The 26,756-nt window shown below is 38.5% G+C and overlaps 1 protein-coding gene across 1 annotated transcript; it reads left to right on the top strand.

Moving 5' to 3' along the window:
• The first annotated feature begins 623 nt into the window (after positions 1 to 623).
• On the top strand, positions 624 to 26,384 carry LOC136883575 (putative serine protease K12H4.7). Its single transcript, XM_067155967.2, has 8 exons — positions 624 to 867; positions 9,126 to 9,307; positions 12,220 to 12,455; positions 14,807 to 14,942; positions 19,844 to 20,112; positions 21,889 to 22,021; positions 23,297 to 23,466; positions 24,154 to 26,384. The coding sequence occupies exons 1-8, from the start codon at positions 661 to 663 to the stop codon at positions 24,258 to 24,260; spliced, it is 1,440 nt and encodes a 479-aa protein (XP_067012068.2). The 5' UTR covers positions 624 to 660; the 3' UTR covers positions 24,261 to 26,384.
• Positions 26,385 to 26,756: the final 372 nt, after the last annotated feature.

Below are 26,756 nucleotides of genomic sequence, written 5' to 3'. Positions count from 1 at the left end.
TACACAGGTGCACAAGGACCTAGCAGAAGTAGATGTCAAAGAGGGAGAGATACAGAACAGAACAGAACAGAACAGAACAGAACAGAACAGAACAGAACAGAACAGAACAGAACAGAACAGAACAGAACAGAACAAAACAGCATTTAGTAAAAAGTTGGCATGTGTGAGAAATGCACCCCAAATGCCACTGGCCAAGCTACGGAAATTTTCGGCGGAAGAGCTAGAAAGGAAACGCCAAAGAAATTATCTTTGGCGAGAGTGCGTAGAAAAGTTCATTATTCTGCGTGGCAGTGCAGGCTGTATCGATGAACGAACGTATGAATTAATTATTTATATTATTTACTTCTGGTAATCACAACTGCCCCCCCCCCCCTCCCCCAAAGAGAAGTATATGCCACACGTGACCCTTTTTGAAACGTGTTCTAACTCGCAAGGTTACATATGGTGGTAATTTCACTACAATTTAGTAATCAAGATAAATGAATTATCTAATCAGCGGAATTGCCCAAAGTACGCAACTGAAGTGATGCGGTTATAAGATATACCAAACAAGAGTAATCATTTAATTATAAATGACACTTGTCTCAGAGTGTCACCATATCTATAGTAGTTTTTATATGAGATACCATCTGTGTACCACCACTCAGTTATTGTGATACCATGTTGTGTGGAGGTGGAGTCAGGTTTCTTGTTCTTACTACAGTGCTGTCGAGCACTGTCTCTGCAGTTCGTCGTCCACCAGGTCTCTTCAGGCGCTGGGATCTCCCACCGCCAATAGCGCGCCGTGATGCTGGCAATGTGACAACAGATTGGCTGGAGCAGAAATTAGATCATTATAATCCTACCATAACAACAACGTGGCAACAGGTAACAGATTCACCTTTATTTGGCGTGGCTGGGGCAACACGATAATGATTGTTGTTGGAGTTTACTTTGGGTCGCGCCGTCAGAGATAGATATTATGACGACGATGGGACAGGAAAGGGCTAAGAGTAGGAAGAAAGCGTCCGTGGCCTTGATTAAGGTACACGTGCTTCTGGATTTATGTTAGCTTTTCGGAGGAAACCTTCAGTCATCGTTGTAATCAGGTGTTCTGCCTCTTGGCAGGTTCCTAACATCATAGCTGTCTCCAGGTTTTCCTGTCCCAGGCCAACTCTTTGGCAGTCTGGTATCTTCCCCTTTTCTCTTCGTTCAGAATTTTTATTCTTGTCCTTCTTAGTTTTTTTTTCTTTTCCACTGTACTTTCATGAAATGTTGTCAGAAGCTCTTTTCCTCTCAATATATATCCCATCCAGTTCACTTTCCTCCTTTTAATCAGGCTTGGGAGAGTTCTTTGTTCCTTGAATTTTTCAGCACTGTACTGTTCTTCATTTTGTCCAGGATTTTATTTTCTCCATTCTCCTCCAAACCCACACATCGAATGCTTAAATTCTGTCTTTTTCTCTCTTCTTCAACGTCCAGGTTTCACAGCCGTACAGAAAAAATATTGCACAAGAAGCATTCAACCAAACGTTTTTCAACTGCATCCTCATTGTGCTGCATAACAAGCGTTCTTTTCCTTGAATGCTGGTTTTGCCATTGCTATTCTTGGTTTTACTTCCTTTTTAGTAATCCAGTTGTCTGCTGGCAAGCTCCCAAATATCCGTACTGTGCAACCTGTTCAATTTGATCTGTTGTTTTTACCTTCACATCTTGTTTGTCATATACTCTTAACATTTTCGTTTTCTTTGTGTTTATTTTCATTCCATACTCTTGCATTCCTTTTTCTAGTTGCAAAGTAACTGAGTAAAAATAATCGAATTACGTATAACAAATATTTGTGTAGCGGCTCTTGGGGGCATTAATGAAACAATTAGAAAAGAAAAAAAGCATCTGAGCATTAAATGCAATTTAGAATCGTTAAAACCATCTCATGAATCAAAATTAAACAAGGTAAAATACACGGAAACTAACAGCAGAGTGTGGACAGTGGAAGGAACCCTACGAGGCTGTGGATCGAAGAACTTTTGTGGCCGAAACTTCGACCAAAGCTTAATAATTTAGTTTATGTCTACTTATAGTTAATACTTATTTATTATAAAACATTAAAGATTCAAATAATGAACACTACCGTTAACAAAAACCCGTAAATAGAAAAACAAACCTCTTACAGTCTTACCGATGCTAGTGTTCATGGAAAACACTTTAAATGTGAAGCGACCACCTTCACTAAAGAAATAAAATACAGGTCATTGGAAAACATGTTAAAAAGAATCAGAGTTACTGAGGTCAAGCTTAATGAAAAAATAATTTAAGTTACAAAACTGTTAAAAAGGCTTTCCTCGTGGCAACGTGAACTTGGATGTAAAACCCCTTTACACCACCGTAAATTACAATTGATTTCTGATAGAAAAATCGATGGCTAAACTGCTGTAACAACTTAAGAAGTGAAATAAAATAAAGTTAACTTACATTAGGAAATTTGAGATTTGCTTACCCCAAGAGAAGCCAGAGCCACCATGCAGCACAGAGCTCCCGGACAACACGTCCGTTCTACATGATGCGGAAGACAGAATTCAAACATCCTGCGACGCGCTTCCCGAAGGTATCTCGTGCCGGATGGTGCAACCGGAAGCGGCACAGCAAAATTAATGACCGATGACAGCACAGGAGTTACCTTTCGATTTATTCAAACAAATAAAATCTAAGTGTTTAATTGGCCACTTGTTAGGAAACCTCTCGAAGCTTGTATCTTGCGCAAGTCTCAGAAAAATCGGCACGTGCAGTACAGGATGTCCCACAAATTTAGACGATAAAATTTAATACGATTTTAAATGATCCAAAATTTACTTCAACTAGGTCAAATATATATACTCTTGTAGCACATGCCACAATTTGTATAGTGATTTTTACTTGTAGTCGTTACTTATAAAAATTATTTACTTGTAATTTACTTTTTGAAATAAAATTGTAACCGTTAAATTCTATACATCGCATGGAAGGAGAAACGGGAAATGAAGGTAACTTTTTCAGTTAGCAGAACCAGTAGCTTCTTCAGTGGTGGATTAAGTACTTCCTCCACTGGCTTTGATCTTCTGCCAATAGAGTTTCATTTCTGAAAAGACTGCTTTTGAAGATTTATTTTCTACATCTTCTCGGAAGCTACTGAAGTCTGAAACTAATTGTCGGAAGTGGCTCCTGGTTTGAATATCTCCCTGATTAATGCACATTTCTCTCCATATCGACATGTATCTCCATAAATCACGTGGGAACAATCTTTTCCCCTTCGAAATGTGTAAGATGCTTTCAAGTCTACCTTTCTTGAGTCTTACGTAAGAGATGAACATAAATGTATTCGTCTTTTCTTCATCGACATTATAATTCCTTCAGTCTCCTTGTATAACTCTTTGTTGGGTCTTAATCTACGTTGTCCGCCAAGAAAGAAAGGATTACCAATAGAGAAGTTGTAGGAAATATCTACAGAACGATCCAGCTCTGTCATTGATTCCACGAACGATTCCCGAAGGACGTCACTAAAGGGCACAGTTCATACTAAAGTTCGTTTTTAACGCTTCCATTGTTTTATGCCATGACTTACTTGATTGCTGAATATAGTTTATAAAAGGTAAACGGGAATCAGTTATTTACTGTGCAATAACTCGCCACAATTTACTAGAGAAGTAAGAGGTATGATGTGGTGGTCAGTGGGTGTATATGAGAATAAGGGTCTACGATAACATGACAAAATCGTTGTTTATTATGTAGGAATCAATACAAGAGGATCATCTATTGAGAGCATGTAGGGAGACTGATTCGCTTAAGTAACTGATAAACTTCATTATTAGGTAACCACATTGACGCTATCTAATTAAAATGCATGTATTATTTGTGGTATCAAAAGAGATCACTTGATTACAAGGACATGCTTCGTCTCGTAGTTCTGAGAAATATCTGAGTAATGAATATACAGTCAACATAGAAAGAGGGAAAGTATTCCATACGATCGTAAACTTATTAAATAAAGAGCGGATTGCACCGGAAGAACAGCAACATTTGTCTGCATTCTAAAAATTTATGTGGCAAAAGAAAACATATTACAGGAAACAAAATTAGCACTAACTTAATCAATGAAGGATAGGATACATGGTTGTCCTAGAATACATAACATTGCTTAACATCTAGGACAAAAAGAAAAAAAGTAATATAGTAGTAGAGGCAATGAAGACTATTGGGTTTAAGTATAATTTAATCCATATAAAGTTGTAGGGGGGCCGCTGTTTGTAAGTTCGTTTCTTTTGCCAATTTTTCAGATATTTATCCGTTTTAGATTAACTCAAGGCCGTACAATTGGTTTTTATTTTTCGTGTCTGTTTGTTCCACAATCACAGCGAAACGGCAGGATAGATCTCGACCAAACTTCATATTTTGTCAGGGGAAGGTTTAGATCTGCATATGATTTAAAAATCACAGGATAGACTGAGGATTTATACGAAAACCAGAACAGTTTTCCTCAATTTTCTCTTGTATTATCAATTTTCTGTAAAATTCGAGGACTATATGTAAAAGGTTCCTTCATTTCAAACAACTTTTGTTATGTACATAATTTCGCTTACCGGTACTCTCCAAATGACGGCGATAATTACTGTATTCTGCGGCGTTCATGCTCTGCATTGAGTGACCGATAGACCGACAACGAACCTACCAGTTACCATGGCAACGTCTATGTCTGCTTGCCGGCAGGGGAGTAAAGAATGCCATTTTCGTCATCATTCCTGTAAAGTCATGGTTGTTCCTTGGGTAGAAAGCAAGACAGACGTCAAGCTGGCATTCTGCGGGATATTTGCGGAATGCCGTTGGAGGTTACAATCGTCCTTGAGTAGAACTAAGTGGGGCTCTTAATATTTGAACAGCACCGTGGAGTGTAGCCTATTATTTCACACCGCAATTTTTCTGAAATTTGTTATAATTTTTACTGTATATCTCTTCTACTCCTGTTTTTCACTTTAATTTCTTGCCTCTGTAGGCTTAAGAAGTGACACTTTAAGTTACCTTCTCATCTGTTTACCTAAGAATCTCTCCGCCTATATTTCTAGTCTGTTACCGCCTTCTTATATCCGTAACTCATATTTTCACAATTTAATGACGGCCATTTCATTCTGCAATACATCTGTTTTAGGTCAACTCAAGACTGTACCAGTGGTTTTTATTTTTCGTGTCTGTTCCACCATCAGGACGAAACGGCTGGATAGATCCCGACCGGACCTCATATTTAGAGTATACTCATCCTGGGGAAGGTTTAGATATGCATAAGATTTAAAAATGGGGGTTTATACGAAAACTAGAACAGTTTTCCTCCATTTTCTCTTAGAGTACCGATTTTCTGTAAAATCCGTGGACTATATGTGAAACGTCCCTTCAAACAACTTTTTAATGTACATAACTAGAAGGTGCCCGCGGCTTCGCCCGCGTTTATTAATTCAACCGCATTAGATGTTTCTAAACTCTTTAATTAAATGCAAAAGAAAAACGGCGTTTTCGCTTTTAATATTGGTCATTTTCTATTAGTTTAATATTTCACCCCTTTCCACCCCCGCCCGTAGAGGTGTCTTACCCTACAGTTTTCTTTCCCAAACAGTCATATGAGCGTCGTGTTAGGTTGATAGCTATTCTGTAACAAGCACACGTACATCCATGATCTCGGTCATTTTGTGTATTCCTTTCACCCCTTCAAACCCCCATCCCGATTGGGAATGAACTTTGGCTCAAACGGCACCCAGTATCACGGTTCATCTCAGCTTCCCCAAAGACTATGAAGTCGCCACTAATATCTGTCATTTTTCGGATTTTTACATTTCACCCCTTCCTTTAGGGGTGCTAGGGGTTTCTTGCTCTTACGGTCATTTTTCCAGATTGTAAGTTAATATGTGTATCTAGTTTGGTTGAGAGCTATACTGAAACGTACAGACACATTCCCCGTAATCTCTGTCATTTACGACATTTTCTTTCTTCACTCCTTCTCACCGTCTGTGCCATGGGGACTGAACTCGGACTTTTCATTTTTATATACCGTTTATAGAAGAAGAAAAAGAAGACAAGTTTTAAGAAACACATCATTATCTTTACATACTGTTGGTTAGGCAAGCCACTTTTCTTTTCTTCCCACCCTTCTCACCCCCTATGCCAAACTACCTACCCAACATTCATTTTATATATAGATTTCGTTTGGTCTTCAAATGATGGGGAAAATTACTGTTTTCTGCGGCTTTCATGCTCTGCATTGTGTGGTCGATAAGACCGACAACGAACCTACCGGTTACCATGGGAACGTCTATGGCTGCTTGTCGGCAGGGAAGTAAAGAATGCCATTTTCGTCACTTCTTGTAAACTCGTTGTTGTTCCTTGGGTAGAAAGCGAGACAGACGTCAATCTGCCATTCTGCGGGATATTTGCGGAATACCGTTGCAGGTTACAATCGTCCTCGAATAGCATTAACAGGGGCTGTTAATATTTGAACGGTTGCGCGGAGTGTAGCCCATTATTTCACACCGTAATTTGTTTTCTGGCATTTGCTATAATTGTTACTGTATTTCTCGTCTATTTCTGTTCTCTGCTTTAATTTCTTGCCTCTTCCTTTCATCTTGGGCTTAAGTAATAACACCTTAAGTCATCTCATCTATTTATCTAAGAATCCCTGCGCCTCCATTTCTCCTCTGATACCACCTTCTTATATCTGTAACTCATACCGTATCTTCACAATTTAGTGATGGGCATTTCATTTTCCACTTGGTATTTACATATTTGTCTTATCCGGCTGTCCTCAGTAATAATCCAATTTTGTATTATTTTGAACTTCATTTACTCTATTACTTTCTTCCCACTGTCAGCAGCCCTGAAGATGGTTTTCCATTTTCACCCCAGGAGAATGCTGGGGCTGTACCTTAAATAAGACCACGGCCGCTCCCTTGTCACTACTAGCCCTTTCCTATCCCATCGTCGCCATAAGACATATCAGTGTCGGTGCGACGTAAAGCAAATATTTAAAAAATCGAAGCGAATACTAACAAACTCCGTAAAACTCCTCGCATTCTAGGCTTCAGTTGGAAGACTACAAAAAAATAACCGAAAAGTACTCCAGGAATAAAAACGTGTCAGAGGCAAACGAATAGCTAACTCACGAGGTATCCAAATGTACAGGAAAGCGTGCCGTTTAATTGTCTATGTGGAAAAGACTTACATTCACACTTTTCACACGGCATCGTACGGATCGAGTGACAATTCACTGCAGGGCCAGTTTAAACATGTTTCGAAAGAAAAGTGAATTATCATCATCCATGCTGGTGAGGAAGGTGGTTTTGTACCGAATGCCTACGTAAAATTTTTTCCCCTAGTGGTTTAAAGTCGCACTAACAAATCGAAGGTTTTGGGCAACCGAAGGATGGGAAAGGGCTAGGATTTGAAAGGTAGTGGCTGTACCCTTAATTCTTAATTAAAGTGCATCCCCAGAACTTACCTGGTGTGAAAATGGGAAACCACGGAATAGCAATATCAAGGCTACCAGCGGTGGGATTCGGGCCCACCATCTCCCGAATGCAAGCTCACAGCTGTGCGGCCCTTACCGCACGGCTAACTCGCTCGGTACGTAAGATCTAAATCTGTCTAGAATAACAGGATATGATCAAAATGACATGGACTTCACAAATTATGAAAAGTAGCTTCGGGTGAGAGTAATAACCTAGCTTACTACCTCACACTGTTCTCGTTACAAATAACGCTCCTTTCCACAACTCTTGCCACTCTTCCAGCACATCGTTCTTCCTCACTGTGCTATTCTCATCCTGCGCATGTAAGTGTTGTCGTCTATTTGCAGTTGCCAGGTTTTACATATAGGCAACTTTCTATTTCCGCCTATGTGGTTTTTCCCTGGCCCTTACCACCTGATTATACTACTATAATACCTCATCATCACCATATCTGCCTGGTAAAATGCAGATCATGGGGACAGTCCGATACTCCCTGAGCATAATTCATTCTCAGTCCTCTCTACTGTATCTTTCTCTAAGTAGAATTAACAGCATGTCAGAGGCGCTGTAGCTTGGGTTGATCGTCACGCAGGGGGTGCGGGCCCCGATAAAGGAAAAGTCTATTATCATGAGTTGTACGTAGCTTACGTGTTTACAAACACTCGCAATGCGTTGAACGTAAATAAAAAAACAAACAAAAAACATTGACTTGGCTTTTGTCCCTCTGGACAACCATACCTTCTTGTAACAAAATATACCTCCTATACACCTCTCACGTTTAAAAAAAATAAGTTTCCCTTACATCCTGTACGTACTTAACACAACTTAGTAAGTTGAAAGTGTATTTATAATAATAATAATAATAATAATAATAATAATAATAATAATAATAATAATAATAATAATAATAATAATAATAAATCTTAGATAGAGCATTATTTTGTGGATAACGCCTCTTCTCAGTAATGGGACTGAATATATGACCATTCCTCAGACTCAAAGTCGAACACTCTGCTTGTTCTATGAGCTAAATTGTGAAACTCTCATATGCCAACCATCTTAGAAAGACAAGTATAGTAAATGAATTATTATTATTATTATTATTATTATTATTATTATTATTATTATTATTGTCCGACTCCTTGGCTGAATGGTCAGCGTTAAAGCCTTCGGTTCAAAGGGCCCCGGGTTGATTCCCGGGCGGTCAGAGATTTTAATCGCGTCTGATTAATTCTTCCGGCTCAGGGACTGGGTGTGTGTGTTTGTCCCAACAATCTCCTCTTCAGATCAATTCAACACACCTCACTACCAACCACCACAGAAACATGTAATATTAACTACTTCTCTCCACATAGGGTTGGTATCAGGAAAGGCATTCGGCCGTTCCACATGTACGACACCATTAGCACATGCGACCGCACAGGTATGGGAAAAGCAGTGGAGGAAGGAGATGATGATGATGATTATTATTATTTCCAGCTCCTTGGCTGAATGGTCAGTATAGTCTTGAGCTCATAGTGTCCCAGGTTTGATTCTGGGCCAGGTATCAGGCTTGCAATAGCCAAATGAAATTATTTTATTACTAATGTGATGGTTTGAGAAGTCTGTTATTACTTTTGTTTTCAGAGATATTTTGTGAACACGAATTTCTACAAAGATTCAGGACCAGCGTTTTTGTTCATCAGTGGCGAATCATCAGCATCCGAAGCATGGGTTCGAGGAGGCCACATGATGGATTTGGCAGCGAAGTTTGGTGCGATGGCATTCGAACTAGAACATCGTTTCTATGGAGACAGTCATCCAACAGAGTATGTTTTAGTCTCAATAATTATTACCTTTTAAGTCTACTGATTTTACTGATTACTTGTTGAAAAAATAATTAGTTATTGTAATTAAGTAAAATATTTCTCAGGAAACTGTAATTCAGCCTGATTACTTTCATTTTTTACTGCACACATCAATGAATATGAAGATTTTATTTCATGAAGGTTGTGTTCCATTTAGCATCTTGTGTTTTGTTTAAGTCATCAGTCCATAAACAGGTTTGATGCAGCTCTGCATGTCACCCTATCCTGTGCTAATCTTTTCATTTCCACATCCTACATCTACTTTAATCTGCTTGTCATATTCATACCTTCGCCTACCCTTACCATTCTTACCATCTGCACTTTCCTCAAAACTTAATTGAACAAATTCTGGGTGTTTTAAGATGTGTCCTATCATTCTATATCTTCTTCTTGTCAAATTTAGCCAATCTGATCTCCTCTCGCCAATTTGATTCGGTATCTCTTCATTCATGATTCGATCTATCTTTCTCACCTGCAGCATTCTTCTGTAACACCACATTTCAAAAGCTTCTATTCTTTCTTTCTGAACCAGTTATCATGCATGTTTCTTCCTTCCTTGCTCGTGCTAGTCTGCTTTTTATGTCTTCTTTACTTCTGTCATTATTAGTTATTTTACTAACTGAGTAACAATATTAATCTATTCTCTTCAAGACTTCATTTCCTAGTCTAATGTTACCTGCAAAACCTGACTTTGTTCTACTGCATTCCATTATTTTGTTTTGGACTTATTTATTTTCATCTTGTACTCCTTACCCAAGACTCCATCCATACCATTCAGCAATTCCCCTAGATCTTCTGCAGTCTCAGATAAAATAACAATATCACTGGCAAATCTCACGGTTTTCATTTTCTCCCCTTGGATTTTGATTCCTTTCCAAATCCCTCTGTGCTTTCATTTTTTGGCCTATTCCATATATACACTGAAAAGGAATGGGGGACAAACTGCAGCCTTGCATCACTCCTTTCTGCATTGCTGCTTCTTTTTCAAAGCCCTTGATTCTTATCACTGCAGACTGATTTTTATCCAGATTGTAGATAATAATTATTCGTTCTTGGTATCTGATCCCGATTACCTTCAGAATCTCAAATAGCTTGGTCCAATCAACATTATCGAATGCCTTTTCTAGATCTACGAATGCCATGTACGTGGGATTATCCTTCTTAATTCGATCCTCCAAAATCAGATGTAAAGTCAGGATTGCTTCATGTGTTCCTACATTTCTTCTGAAGCCAAATTAATCTTCTCTCAACTCAGTTTCAACTTGTCTTTCCATTCTTCTGTAAATAATACATGTTAATATTTTGCAGGCGTGAGGTACTAAACTTACGGTGCAGTCGTTTTCACAGTTGTCAGTGCTGGCTTTCTTAGAAATAGGCACTTCTCATGTCTCATACAGTTAGCTTACATAAAGAAAATTCTCTCACGCTCCACCACTGACCAACATAGTTCCTTCCTCAGTCGCAATTCCGAATGGATCCATTATGAGAGAAACATTCCTTCTTGAGATCCAGCATTGACTTCAGTGTACAGTGCTAGTGCTGAAGTCTATGCAAACTCAATTTTTATCTGGCCGTATCAGGTCATACTTCCTGCAATTTAAGACAAAATACAATTATTCATGTTTCTGTGGATCTCCTCAGACAGTTCATCATCTGGTGTTTTGACTGTCGTGTATTTCTTAGAGCAAGACATACTCTAGGCTGTCACCAGAATTATTGTAACAATAAATTTGTGAAACCTCTCTATCAAGTATTCAAAGCAGTTTTTAGTATTCATTCACCACATCTTTATTAAGCTTTCGCAAATCCCATTCTCTTTACCTTGGACAACTACTTTTTCCAGCCTATTATCTCTCTTTACAACATGTCCAAAGAACTGCAGGGTTCTCTGTCTAACAAGAGTAGAAAGTTACATTGGTTTACCAAGATCTCTGATTATGGAGGAGTTAGATCTTCTCTCCGTAGAAGGTATTCGTAGCATCATTTGCCAAACGACATTTCAAATGCATCCATGCGCTTTTTGTTCTTGGTGTTCATGTCCATGATTCACAGCTATAGAAGAAGACGGTAAATACCAAGACATAAATCAAATCGGTCACACCAGATCATTCAGAGCTTGTCTATAGTAACTTTTCCAAGAGCAATTCTTCTTCTGATAACTTGCTCGCAGCTGCCAGTATTATTCAGCAAGGAGCCAAGATAATGACATACATTAACAACATCCAGTCCTACTAGACATCCACCTTAGTTTTGCTGCAATTCACTTGCAATCCAAGCTGGCGACTTTCACTTTCTATCTGCTTCAACAATTCAGTAAGTTCATCTTCACTGCTTACCAACAGAATGGTATCATAAGCAAAATGTAGAATCTGCAATTTTCTCGAATGGACACTCCATCATGTCATCTGTCCAAAGCCCTTTGCATGATGTGTTGCCCGTATACATTGAACAGGGAGGATAGATTGCAACATTGCCTCACTCTGTTTGACACTCTGAAAGACTCTGATAAGCCACAGTCCAGAGACTTGGATGGTGATGTTTTGATTTAAGTTTTTCTTATCAAAGCTGTAGTATGAGGATGAACACCTATTTCATGCAACGTTTCCCAAAGTTTGCACCAGGGAATGTAGTCAAATGTTTTCTTGTAATATAGAAAGCAAATCAGCATTGGTACATTGAATTACATCTTTTCAATGAGTTGTCGCATGTGACCAACATAATAGATTATCTAAAAACTATAGTCTGGCAAGCAGGGAATTTGGTTTTACTGTAAGTCTGAAGAATAGGTAGTAATTTTTTCAGCTCTTTTGGCTTCAGTGAAGACTGCTTTCAAAGAAGCTAACCACTATTATTCCAAATATTGCTACATACAGGAGCCTTTCATCAGCAAACTTACACTATCTGCGTACAGACAATGCTTTAGCTGATGTGGCATACTTCATAGAGACCATGAACACAAAGTATGCTTTGAATGATGCAACAAAGTGGATCGTCTTTGGAGGTTCCTACGCAGGGAATCTCGCAGCTTGGGCTCGCCTCAAATTTCCACATCTAGTTCATGGAGCTGTGTCCTCAAGTGCACCCGTGTTTGCTGAAACTGACTTCACAGGTAAATACTGTATATATACTCTTTGGCCAGGGAGAAATGTATTTTTTGTAAAAAAAAAAAAATGTATATTTGTAAGTTAAAAATTTTGTTTCAGTGCATAGTAGCTGAGCGGCATTGTCATAGCAAAGTCATAGTTTGTACCATTATGGAGGGGTACCCGTTAAATAAAAGAGCAAGCCAAGCTCAGTAGAAATGCTGGATGTGAAAGGATGCTAACATAGATTTTTAGACTGTCCTATGCTGGGTGCAGTTTGAAAACAAATAATGAACATCACACAGTATTTTCACAGGCAAAATGTTACCAGCATGAACAATGATTTTCATGCTAATTCGCATTGAAAAGCAATTACACACAGCGAAGCAAATGCTAAAAACGGTTCGACCTATTCAATATCTTTTTATTATATATAAAAATTACATAATATATTCGTTACTAGTTTCGTTTTCCAGGGATCATCTTCAGTCGAAAGTTGTTGTTAAGATAAGTCATGACATATAAATAACACTAAAACAGGTCTCTACAAGGCTAAAGTTAACAATATTAGAGTGTATCATCAGAATTTAACTCCAACATATTATTGTGCTCCAAAAATTGGCACCGTTTGCACACATTAAGCTTCATATTATGGACAAATCCTTAACAGCAATCCATTTTGGAAAGCAGAAGTATATCACTTGACTATGTATTTCTACACAAGGATGTCCCCGTTTGAATGCTACATGGTTCTGTTTTATATTTGATCAAATACAACCTTATTCTGCTAGACCTTAAGATGAACCATCCAGGTGCCACTATTTTAATTTAATTGAAGCCTCCAAGAAACACAACTTTTGACAGAACTGTGATGAACATTTTGCTCCATTTTAATAACGTGGCCATGCACCAGGATTTAATAATTGTTTTATGAACCTGTACCACATGTTCTTGAGTGTTTCTACCTGAAGGCGCCAATGGCTTAGAGTGGAGGAGCTCCTGCAGAAGGGGTAATGATGCTGAGATCCATAAGTGTAAGCATCTGACTCAGATTGGGTGGCTTGCAGACAGTGTCTCACTAATTTTTTTCTGAATAGGCAGCTGAGCTTCTCACACAGGGTTAGTGGCAGCAAGGACATACAACGTAAAACTTATGCTTCACTGGAAAACATGATGTGGATTAATAATGTGTTAATTAAGTCTTTGTTGTTTGTAATTATCTTAATTGTCATTCTGCAACATGGACATGCTATTCATGGGTTCATTTGTTTACAGCTATTGTTGAATAATTAATTTTGTTTGCTTTTTGTTAAAGACTAATTCTGTAAGACAAATAATAAGCATTTTTATTTAGTTCTCCACTTTGGAAGAACATGTTATTGTTGACCTCTGTGACAGTGTTTCAGTTGAGTTTTCTGCATTAATCCTTGTCGCTCGGACAATAAATGTACAAGGGGCAGTCAAATGAAAACCGAACACCCACTACAACATGACCATGGAATGGTTTTATTGAAAAATAATTACCAAAAGCGTTAATACATTTATCCGACTGGGAGACAACATGATCAATTGCAGTTTTGTAGAAAGAGGTAGGTCGCTGATGGATCCACAACCGCACCCATTTTTGCACTTCCTCATCTGAGTGAAACCGACATCCACGAATGTCTTTCTTCAGGTCACCCAAAATCTGAAAATCACAAGGTGGAAGATCTGGGATGTATGGAGGATGCTGAAGTGTTTCCCAACCAAATCACTGAAGCGTAGCCTTCACTAGATTGGAAGTATGGGGGCAAACAATATCATGCAACAGGATAACTCCGTCCAACAGCATTCCAGGGCATTTTGACTTTATAGCGTGTCACAGTTTCTGCAAAGTGCCTTCAGAGCACTGTGTCACCAGAAAACAAACCATACTTCTCTGCTCTTCTTTGCTTGCCTCCATTTCTACAGCTGGACGAACACATTAGATCAGTCTGCGCACCAACAAAGACATAAACCAACAACTGCGGCCCTGTGAGTTGTCACAGTGCAGTTCTCCTACCACAACGATGGCAGTATCGATACGTAATAACAGTGTTGCCACCTTTTGTGCAGAATGTGTGTTATGGTGGGTGTTCAATTTTCATTTGATTGCCCCTTATATTTAAAATGGATTGGTTTTAGGTCGAAAGAAAGAGGAAAGTTAAGTAATGATAACCAAACAGATACTTGTGCTTTCACTAGTTTTTAACAGATTTGTTCAACTATGAGTAAATTTAAAATATGTTGCTTTCATCTGAGAATAACTTGTAAGATCATATGTGAGATTTTAAATTGCATCTTTATTATGTCTCATGTTGTTGAAAAGCACTACTCTAATTCATCATTACATTTTTAGGTTACTATGAAGTTGTAGGCTCTGTGCTGAATGCTAGTAGCCCTCAGTGTTATCAAGATGTGAAAAATGCTACACAGGAGCTGCAAAACTTGCTAAATTCTGAAGAAGGTGCTCAGGAAGTTACAAAACTGTTCAAGTATGTATTCTTCTTCGTTAATTTTGAACAACATAACTTAATAAACATTTGGGTTTTGCTATGTGAATGAGGTAAATTGTAGAAAATCTTCCTCTACTGAGAATACTGAACAAAGTCTTTATGGAACACAAAGATTTTTTCATACAGAAAAACCCCAAAAGCTACATGTCTTTTAAGACAGGCCATTAAAGCATTGATCTAAATATGACTTAAAAATTCTTTCCATTCATTAACACCAGACTAAAATAGACAGGATGAATCTCTCCTCTGAGGCAAAGCACAGGGAGGTGAATGGGGCAATGACAAGGAGACACTACTACTGTTTGTTAATTATACTTGATCAAAATTGGAGAAATGCACATTATGTTGCATTACCTGCAGCAAATTTGCATGTGCCAATGGAAATTGTTTAGAGTATCTGCTGTAACATTGTTTCTTACCTGGCCAAGTGTAGGTCCTGTTACATAAGGTGCACTCATCAACACATGCAGATTGTAATAAGAAAAGGTCTCATACACACACATCCACTATTCACACTTACACTTATTGCATATGCAACTTCAAAGCTTTTCATTCTGTCGAACACACTAGTTCAAAACATAATATATAACACTATAAAATACCTGTAAAAAAAACCCACATTACTAAACACAGAATGACATGTTTTGTTTAAAAAAAATATCTTCACATTCTATAAAATCATTATAATCAATATATTATAACATGCAGAAGCAGCAGCCCCCTCCCCCTCTCCAATGTGCAGAGTCATTGCGCTCACATTCCCATTGACCCACCTACTTCCTCTCCCCTTTCCAAGAAACAGAGTTATTACTCACAGAACTTCTTCTCACCTCAAGAACCTCTACATGAACTTCTATTTTTAATTCAAGAAAAGTGTCATAAGTGTTACAACTGTGTTGACTTCTTGCCATTTTTGTGTCGGCTGATGATGACATGGACATATGACGAAACCAGTCCCATAACATATTAAATATGTTGCTACATTAATTCGTGCAACAATATTATTGTATTGAATAGGTGGAACATCTTTCTCTTTTTAGCATTGTAATTACCAAAACCAAGACCGAAGCTAAAGAACTGGCAACATTCCAAACCCAGTTTCTGAAGGTAATAGACAACAGCAGCTAAGATAAATTCATGAAAACTTCCATAACTTACTAAAGTGGCAGTAGAAGACTAAAACATTAAATTTTCATTCATATTTGTTCATAACATCACTAATTCAGTAAAGTGGCAGTAGAAGACTAAAACATTAAATTTTCATTCATATTTGTTCATAACATCACTAATTCATATTCACTGACTAGTTTATGCAACATAAACAATATTGTAAATATATGTTCAGGATGTAAGGTGATTTGATAGAATCTGAGGTTGTTCTTATACAATGTAACATGGAATTCTCTCTTCAATAGTATGAAGGAGTTAAGGATATTTGAGTAATGGAAGATAATGAGAAAGAGATAGGAGATTATGAAGTGTTCTTAACAGGTGTTAAAAAGGGAAGGGCATAGTGTGGGGTGGGATTGTTCACAATGAATAGTACTGCATGCAATAGTTTCTGTTAGACATTTACATGAGCGAACGATGTGGCTAGATTTAGCAGTTGGACTACTACTTAATCTTACAAGCTAGCACACAGACATACCAAAACCACAACTTACATGACACAGCACACTCAATTACACTGGTTAGCGCAGTCTCTCAGTTCTCAGAGTTACTTTCACTGCTGTTATCACAGTCCTCATTTCACAACCTGCACATGGTGGAGTCACAGTTCAGTATGCCGTATGCTGTCCATTCACTCCTCGTTGACTGTCCCATGCCGATACACAGTGTTCCCTTCCACGTTGTTCCAGAAACATGTTGCTCACTTACAGCAGCTGGCCCAAGAGACTCAACTTACAGGCTACAGACACACAGAACAAACACACAGTTCAACGGATGGAACACCCCATAGAGTGCCTCCTCAACTCAGGCTGTAACTGTCCACAGCAACACTAACTGCACTCCCTAATCAACAGCACTCGCACACTCAACTCAGCTCCACTGGACTGAACCTACACACTGGACCAAACTGAAACAACCCCTGGCCAGTCTCGCACGTCTTACATACCTGGATGACCTTTTGAGATACATCACACACCAGAAGCCTGTGGAAACACTGGAGACAGGAGGCTCTCAGTTCAACAGTTCTTGTATTTTCCGTACCACTTGAGATCTCCAGTGGCGTAGTGGCCGATGACTGTAAAGGCTCTCCCTCAATTGGCTTGCTGTGTGGCAAATGACGAGGCTCCACGCAGTGACGTCACTCCCTATCTGCACTGCAATGTGAATAATTTACATACTTATGTTGATGTCTGTAGGAATTTTGTGTCTTGTTCTTCCAGACTAGGTCATACACTGCATTTGAGTCTGCTTGCTTAACTGGACAGTGCACAGTGCACAGTGTTGTTATACTGCACTATCCCAGATAACTTGCACCATGGTATGGTAGAGTGACAATTCTTCCCTTGTCTCAATGAGAGTCAGTTGTGTGCATACAATACAAGCAGAACTACGGTCTATGTTGTGAAGGGTAGTTGAATATGAGTGACAGAACATGAGAATGCCAAAATTTGAGAGATGGGGAAACTGTCTATGCTATTTAATTTGATGCTGAGCTGTGGTGTAGGAAGAACTGGCTGTTGCTGTGTTTGTGTAAGAGGAATGGGTAAGGCAACAGGTTGCCATTTTACCACACCTTCCATGCTCACCTGATCTCACACTATACAATTTCCTTCCTTTTCCTCACTTGAACGCAAAGTATGTGGATATAGATATTATTTTGTCAAGGAGATCATCAATCAGTCACCACTGTACATTTAAGGCTGTTGCCCAAGTGGCAGACACCTAGTCTGTTCGTAAATGATTTTCTTTGATAAATTATTCCAATCCCTAATTGTTCTTCCTACAAACAAACATTTGCCCCAATTTGTCCTCTTCAATTTCAACTTAATCTTCATTTTATGATCTTTCTTACTTTTAAAAACTCCACTCAAGCTTACTCATCTCTCAACTGCCAGCTTAAAACATTCTGATTAGTTGAGCAGCTCGTCTCCTTACTTTCAAGTCTTCTCAGCCCAAAATTTGCAACATTTTTGTAACACTACTCTTTTGTCAGAAATCACCCAGAACAAATTGTGCTGCTTTTCTTTGAATCTATTACAGTTCTTGTATCAAGTAATCCTGGTGCAGGTCCTATATATACTGTACACTGGAACCATACTCTAATAGGGATCTTACCAGTGACTCATTGCCACAAGAGCAGCCATACAGGATCTTCCTGCCAATATCTTTCAACACTGCTTCCAACAGCTATATCAGTATTGACAGACATGCTTAGCAAGTGGCTGCGCAGTTTGGGTCATGTACAAACCGCTGTCCTAAGTCTTGTTTGAGTGGTCCAAACAAATTGTAGTTGCAGGGCGATAAATCTGGACTGTACATAGGGTGCTACAGAGGTGTCTAGTGAATTTCCTCCATTTTTTCCCACTTTAAATCGGCAGTATGTGGCCTTATATTGTCATGGAGAAGAATGACGTTTTGGATTGGTCGCAGGCGTCGCTTGTTGCATATGCAGCTTTTGTTTAATCCAAAAGGTGACGGTAATAGGCTGCATTAATTGTCCTTTGTTCCTGAAGAAATCCACCAGCAAAACGTCTGTGGAGTCCCAGAGAATGGTTGCAAGCACCTTTCCAGCAGATGGGCGTGTTTTGGCCTTGACTGGACCTGCTTCATCTCTTTGCTGATGCTTGCTTGCTTTGACCCTGGGGTGTAATGATACACTCAAGTTTCATCACAAGTCACAATACAATGCAAGAAATCCTCTCCTTCCTCCTCGTTGCGACGCAGGAGTCTCTGACAAACTTCCTGGTGTAAAGGTTTTTGTTCCTGGTTGAAGAGATGAGGAATCCACGTGGCAGACAATTTTCTGAAATGTAGTTCATCTTGGATGATGGTTTGAACACTTCTGTAACTTATTCTTATGGCTAAAACAATTTGCTAGATTTTTATTGACCGATTTTCACTAATAACGTCAGGAATGGCAACAATGTTGTCTGCAGTGATGCTTGTCCATGATCTTGTTTCATAAGGTTCATTTTCCACAGCTTCTCTTCCTTCCACAAATTTTTTAGCCCACTCATACACTTGAGTCTGCAAAAGTGTTTCTTCGCCAAACTGTGCGCGGAGCCGCCTCAAAATTTTGGAAGGTTTGGTGCCCTCTTTTATGAGAAATTTGATAATGATGCATTGCGCAACAGACGTGTGCACCCCTTGCTCACTCATGGCATAATGAAGCAGCCCAGCTCTCTACCATTGTTCACGTGTGCAAACCCCTTCTCCAGACACCCCCATCAACATTCTGGCAAAGCCCCGCCTCAGAATTATTACTAACAGCAGTGGTACATTCAAATTTCCATTTATATTTGATCTGCCTTCATAGCTATCAGCTTGCATTCAGGAGATAGCGGGTTTGAATCCCACTGTCAGCAGTCCTGAAGATGGTTTTCTGTGGTTTCTCAGTTTCACCCCAGGCAAATGCTGGGGCTGTACCTTAATTAAGGCCACGGTCACTTCCTTCCACTTCTAGCCCTTTCCTATCTCATCGTCGCCATAAGACATTTCCATGTCAGTGCGACATAAAGCAAATTATAAAAAAGAAAAAATATAGTGGTCAGTGGCAACTTTAAGGGGACATTATAGAGTTGTGGTGTGAGTCCACTTATTGACTGTGGTAGTATTTTTGCAATCCATTGCTTAGGACATTCATAAATTCAGTGTGACAGAGTACAATACCCTTGAAAAGTTATCAATACTACATTTTTCTTTCATTGCAGCCTCTGCCAACCATTAGACTTGAATGCTAAGAATGACATATATAATCTCCAGAATACAATGGCAGAAATATTTGCTGGATTTGTTCAATATAATTCATACAGTGGATCAGAAGTACAGGCCGTCTGTAACCAAGTGACAGATCCTCGATATGGAGGTACACCTCTGAAACGTTACTCTTCATTGGCACCACATTTCAATTGTCTGGATGTAAGGTTCAGTTCATTGGTACAAAATTATGGCAATGACAGCTGGGATGCAAACCCCACATGTAAGTCTGGTTTTATTTCCAGTGAATGTGTTCAGTGTCTGTGGATGTAAAGGAACTGAAGTAAGGAATGCATGTTCCATGAACAGAAAGTGATCTCTCTTTGTAGATGAATGGAATCTTGCTTGGACATTGTGCTTCAAATACATAAAGCTCAGTAAGTTGGGTGGTGTGAAGTAACAGGTGTTTTGGAGACATCGATTTTCTATACAAACTCCCGATGTTCCAAACATGTATTTGATTACTGTTTCTGTGAAGGTGCTGTACCAAATAAAAGGAGAGTTTCTGTAGTAGCCCAGTGTGCAAAGGAAAGGGTGATAAACATAAAACAGATACCGGTAAGCTAATTATAGGCCAGTAAGCTTGACATGTGTTGCACACAAACTCTGGGAAAGAATTTTTTCTGATAATATTAGAAATATTTGCCAAATTACTTACTGGTTTGATAGAAGGCAATTTGGGTTTTATAAAAGTTATTCCAGTGAGGCTCAGCTTGTAGAATTCCAGCTAGATATAGCAGATATTTTAGATTCAGGAGGTCAAATGGACTGTATTGCTATTGACTTATCCAAGACTTTTGATAGGGCAGATCATGGGAGATTGCTGATGAAAATTATGGTTATTGGACTAGATAATAGAGCGACTGAATGGGTGACTACATTTCTAGAAAATATAGCTCAGAGAATTACTGTAGGTGAAGCATTATGTGATCCTGTAATGATTAAGAGGGAGTCCACTAGGCAGTATTATTGGACCGTTATGTTTTCTTATATACATAAGTGATAGAGAAAAGAACTGGAGTCACAGATAAGGGAAGACGTGGGAGTAAGGAGACGAGCAGCTTGACTAAGCATTATGTTCCATGCTGTCAGTGGATAGATGGCGTGGAATGACATTAGTAGACGAATAAGTTTGAGCGGTGTTTTTAAAAGTAGGAAAGATCACAACATGAAGATAAAGTTGGAATTCAAGAGGACAAATTAGGGCAAATATTCATACATAGGAAGGGGAGTTAGGTATTGGAATAATTTACCAATGGTGATGTTCAATAAATTTCTAAATTCTTTCTAATTATTTAAGAAAAGGTTGGGTAAACAACAGATAGGGAATCTGCCATCTGGGTGACTGCCCTAAATGCAGATCAGTGGTGACTGATTGATTGATTGATGAAGCACTTGATCGATTTTCCATTTAACAGAAATTTTGGAATGCTCGATTGCTGAATAAAACAGCTTCTACTGTACTTCATTTTTTTATTTACCAAAAGTCATGAATTTTGGATCTTCATTTGAAACATTTTTGTTGTTGTTGTTATAATCTAAAACACATAGATTTTTCACTGGAGATCATCTTCTGTAGATGAAACGTCTGTAAAATGTTCAGTATTAATCCTAGAATGGTAACAATACGCCTCATAGACGTACACGCAATTCAAGTTTCAGAAAGAAAATATAATTGAATTAACCTCTATACTTAGTGATGTAGTTAACACGAAGAACGTTGGAGAAAAGAAACATAGGAGACAGTACAGACGTTGTTTGCGCCATGTACGCCTTGGAAGCGTATAGTTACCAATAAGCGTTAAATTTCCTTGTTACCATTCTAGGGATAATAAGAAGTGGTAGTTTCTTTCTGTTGATTGTAATAACTACAGTACTTTCCATGTACAAGTTAAAAAGCACCAGAGATAATCTATCATCAGTTCTTTTTGCTTTTAGACACTATTATTTGTTCTTTATTAAGAAAATATCAATAACAGATATTTATTATTTCAAACAGATCGGGCCTGGATATACCAAACTTGTTCAGAATATGGCTACTACCAGACAACTGATTCACCCAACCAGCCATTCAGTAAAGGGTTTCCACTGGAATTCTTCATTGATCAATGCGCTGCTCTGTATGGAAAAGAGTAAGTACAAAATCAGATATAATGTTTATCTGTAATGGCCTACTGAGAATATTCGGTAATATTTCTCCATCTTTTTGATGATCTTTGTTGTAGTTACAAGTTGATTATGTATCCTATCGATAATAATTTAATAAATAAAAGTATCAGAAAGGTGATCTTTTTAAAATTATCAGGTACATTTAAATGACTCTGGATATTTAGAACCAGATATAGGTTTGACCAGCTATTGTCCTGTCTTCTACAGTTTGATCGTGTAGGTTAATTCCCACCCAAATACCATAGCAATATCAATATTCTCGTTGGGATACACCCAATTAAAATAAGACCATGATGTCAATAATGTTATCAGAATATAATTAAATGAATTATATGGTGCATAAAACTTCCTGGAAATCATTTGAAGTATTCTACCAACCATATGATTCCTTTTCAAAAAGATATGTTTCTCATTGCTGAATGGTGTACTTAAACCGTGATGGATAATAGTTACTGTGAACTTTATAATCAGAATCACTGAGCACATCAACAAAGCGCTTGTTTTGTTAGCACAAGCAAGAGTTAAATTGAGCTGGTACCCTCCAGTATATAGTACTGGCACTTTTTTATAATTGAAACCTTGAGTACCAGAACTTTCAGATCTAAAAAGGGTGTACAATTGTACACCAGTGATGATGGGCACTAAAACATTATTTATTAAGCATGATGCAATAGAAAATAAGTTTTATGGTAAAAAACATTTAAAGGCTTTTTCAATCGTGAAATTGCCAGTGTTTCGCCCCAGTATAGCAGTGGTGTCTCAACGGTGCACTAGCCGCCAGCGTCTTGGAAAGGTGTAGCAATCCAACTGATGAGCCCACTGCTACACTGGGGTGAAATGCGTGTAATTTCACAATTAAAAAAGCCTAAAGAGCTTAAATGTTAATTATGGTTTCCTTCTAGGAACCTTATTTTTGATAAGTTTTATGGTGTTTCTGTATCATTATTATGAAATGTCTGCGATTAATAATTCAAAATCTATTATTTAGAATTCAATACACTATACACTGTGCTTTTCTGAAGCAGTTTTTCCCAACTCGCTGTGCGTTTGAAGGTCATTGCTCTAATTTATGGCCAGCTGATTATACTGAAATGAAAGTACTTTACAAAGTTCTTTACCATTGGTTAGGATTGCTCAGACTGCATTATACAGTAATTAATGTTTATGTGTGTAGACTATTAAATTTTACTTATAGAAGCATATCACTGAATTAATCTGATCTAAGTCTGTTGTTCTAGGTTTAACAAGGATCTTGTGGACTCGGCAGTTCAGAGAACAAACCTGCTGTATGGGGGACGAAATCCCCAAGTTACTAATGTGGTGTTTGTAAATGGTGGTTCAGATCCGTGGCATGTCCTAGGAGTCCTTGAAGATCTCTCTCCAAGTGCACAAGCTGTTGTCATTGATGGTAAATATTAAAACTACGGTATATAGAATTACTGGTAGTGTATAACTGTGTATATCTGAATTCAAGGGGATGGAAGTCACATAGCATACATGGCAAGATGCGAAAGTAGTAATATATGCTGAGTTGGGAAATAATCGAGAATAAGTAATTGAATTGCTAGTAATTATTATTTTTTTTTTATAAATCTTTACTCATAATCGTTAGTTTTCACAAAATGTAATTTTTACTCATTTGCCCATTTGCATCCTATTTAAATACCATAGCAGTTCACTGAGAAAACACATTTAAATCCCATGCTATGGCAGTTGTCTGCACAGTAACTTTTTCAATAAGTTATCACTAACCCGCTGTATTCACTGAATGTATGTACAACAGGGATATTGTCACTTTTTGTCCAGTTCCAGTCATTGAAGTTAGTCTGCACTAAGGTACGAACTTGTTTTGAAAGACTTTGCCCACCATCGTCATCTGTATCACTTTCCGTGCCATCAGCACAATTACACACAGCACTTGAACTCTAACTACTTTTTGAAAAAGTAATTAGTATTTGTAATCGAGTACATTTTTTCTCAGGTCACTGTAATTGTGTGTTCCTATTCTTCTTCATCTTTCTATACATAAATGATTTGTCAATATACCTAATGAAGTACCATTAGTTATTTGCTTAACTTTCGGTATTATTTTCAGGCTTCTCTCACTGTGGAGACATGTACACATCCAAAAACAGTGATCCACCACAGATGAAGGCAGCTCACGCGAAGATAGCAGCACTCATTCAGCAGTGGTTGGACTAGTAAATGGCTATAAGAACGACATTGCAGAATGATATTACAACGGATTGGTTTATGAAATACCTCAAATTCCATTTTATGTTTTCTCTTCAATCCATCTCAATATAATTTTAATTTGCAGTTGTTGAAATAATACTTTTAAGGCTACTGGAATAAATAACTACCTCCATTCTTTAAATTTGAGAGTTCAGCATCGTTCTATCACTGGTAGCTATACTAGACTTAACTAAAGTTGGCGTTTGACAGGTAAAGTTGGAGGGAGGAGCATTGCACGTGCCATTTCACGATGTTGCCACATTCCAGCATTCCTTTCTACATTCTCTTACCCCTCGCTTCCGGCTCACTTGTTCCCTCCTTCATTCTGACCGCTGTGACATGAACGGGTCTTTCTTCACATTCTTGTTTTCCACTGTAATGGGAGTGATCGCAAATGGGACAAATTTTGCTGTGACTGTGACTGACTTGGTCTCATGTTGCATTATGTTTAACAGGGACCGGCCTGATAAGCTCAGACAGTAGAGCGCTGGCCTTCTGATCCCAATTTAGCTGGTTCGATCCTGGCTCAGTCCGGTGGTATTTGAAAGTGCTACAGAACGTAAAATCAATAACATTATTATTCTTTAACAGGAGTTGTACCTATAGCCTGACAAATCCTTCAACATGCGCTTTGTCCTATACTTTGTCTCTGTACATCTTATTGGCATAAGTACAGGACGTAAAACAAATAAGAAAAAGTGAGTTCAAGGGGAAAAGGGTGCGTGGGGAGGGCGGGGGAGTCATAAATCATGTGTACTCTTTTCCACACCACCCAGCGGTAGAGTACCCAGCGCGTTTCATCGTATTCGAAATATAAATTAAAATACAATGATTGTACGTACGTACGTAAATAGTATTTAAAATACAACTAGAAACGTACTATCGGCCACAAAACAGGAATAGAATGCCACTCACACTGAACTGCTTGCGACAATATCTAACTCACAAGTGAAGTGAGAGGTTTGGCAACTCCCAGCAAGACAAGCTGCCCAGAAGTTTTATCTCCATGGCAATCACAGTCGCCCCACCCTCGTTTCCATGGCAACCATACCACCACTCCCTTTATCCCGCTCTGGCAGGCAGTAAACGGACCTCCCTCTGAGAAATGCCAAATAAATGCCAACTTTTATTAATACTAGTATAGTGATTCAAAATAAGGATGTACTACAGCCTGAAACAAAAGCATCTACAGTTTTAGTGAGCTGACTAATTGGCAATACTCGCTTCTCCCTTGCCTTTTCCTATCATACAAACTGGTTTCTTAATCTTGAGGCACTATTTATTCAAATATTTAATGATTGTAGCAGAGATTTACTCATAATGGTAAGTTTTAGATGTAGTTATTACCACAAATAAATCCAATTTGCCTTTATTCAAAGTCACCTTCAGCCTACAAATACAACAACAACAACAAAAATGCCAAATTTTTATTACATATGGCAGACTCTATATAAATTATCTAATCTTACAAACAATAAAGCACATTCAGATATTAGAGGCATAACATTTAAATATGAAACATAACTTCTGCAGAGTGAAGGTTTGATATCAACACAAGGTATGGTACTGTCAAAGTCACAGTTCACCAAACACCTCATAACAAACAATCATTTCTTCACTCCAGATCAGTACCTCAAATTCTTCATTTTTGAAACCAGGGCTCCATATTAACTTCAGAAATAATAGAAATAATAAAGTGTGCCAAAAATAACCAAGAAATATGCATACAGGAACAAACTTCCTTTTCTGACCACTCTGTATTAATAAATTGTGCAGTTCCCCATTTTAGCTTACTTCTGTCACCTGATTTTCCTTTGGCTCTTTTTCTATGCTGTACACATGTATATCCATCACTTGCATACAGACAGAACCTCCTCTCATCACTTAAGACAACAGAACGCCATTCCCCTCACCAGTTGACTCTTTTATGACACCAGAATAGCCGTGCTCGGCAGTATTGTGGTGGCAGTGGTAGCCTGGCCAGAGGCACATGATGTAATTGTAATCCTGCTGCAAGCAGATGGTTCGCAATGGTCCTTGGTGACACAGCAGGTGCAACATGTGACCGGATTTTGTTCCTGGATGATGTTTGGTCAGGCACCGCTGCTCGCACAAAGCATCGATCTTGACATGCTTCCGTACTATGCAGACATCCAGAGCCTGGTCTACGGGCATGGGAACGTTCCACAGACCACTTCAAAGAGCAGCGACACACCACCGATATATTGTGCTCAACATGTACAGAAATCCGTCGATACGTCCATACAGCTTCCCACAGGTCCACAATGTGATCCAATTAAAATTGCTGAAGTTATTCAACAGGAGCACAAACTCATTGATGGGGCATGGTTGTACCCTAGAATAAATGTTGCAGACACTGTTCACCTCTAACCTCAGCACAGTTACTGCCTGCAGAGTCAAAACAGAGTGCACATGGACAGGCCTCCTGAATGCCATCTGATT

This window comes from Anabrus simplex, chromosome 11 (genome assembly GCF_040414725.1).
Source record: "Anabrus simplex isolate iqAnaSimp1 chromosome 11, ASM4041472v1, whole genome shotgun sequence".
Classification (NCBI taxonomy): Eukaryota; Metazoa; Arthropoda; class Insecta; order Orthoptera; family Tettigoniidae; genus Anabrus; species Anabrus simplex.
Note: the sequence above shows the minus strand (reverse complement) of the source record. Positions and strands in the feature narration are given on the sequence as shown.

What these genes read in the sequence shown, in the direction of transcription:
- LOC136883575 (XM_067155967.2), top strand. Translation starts at nt 661, where the DNA reads ATGTTGTGTGGAGGTGGAGTCAGGTTTCTTGTTCTTACTACAGTGCTG. An exon ending in TAACAACAACGTGGCAACAG is followed by an intron (nt 868 to 9,125) that starts GTAACAGATTCA and finishes TTTTGTTTTCAG; the next exon opens with AGATATTTTGTGAACACGAA. An exon ending in GCTGCTCTGTATGGAAAAGA is followed by an intron (nt 22,022 to 23,296) that starts GTAAGTACAAAA and finishes CTGTTGTTCTAG; the next exon opens with GTTTAACAAGGATCTTGTGG.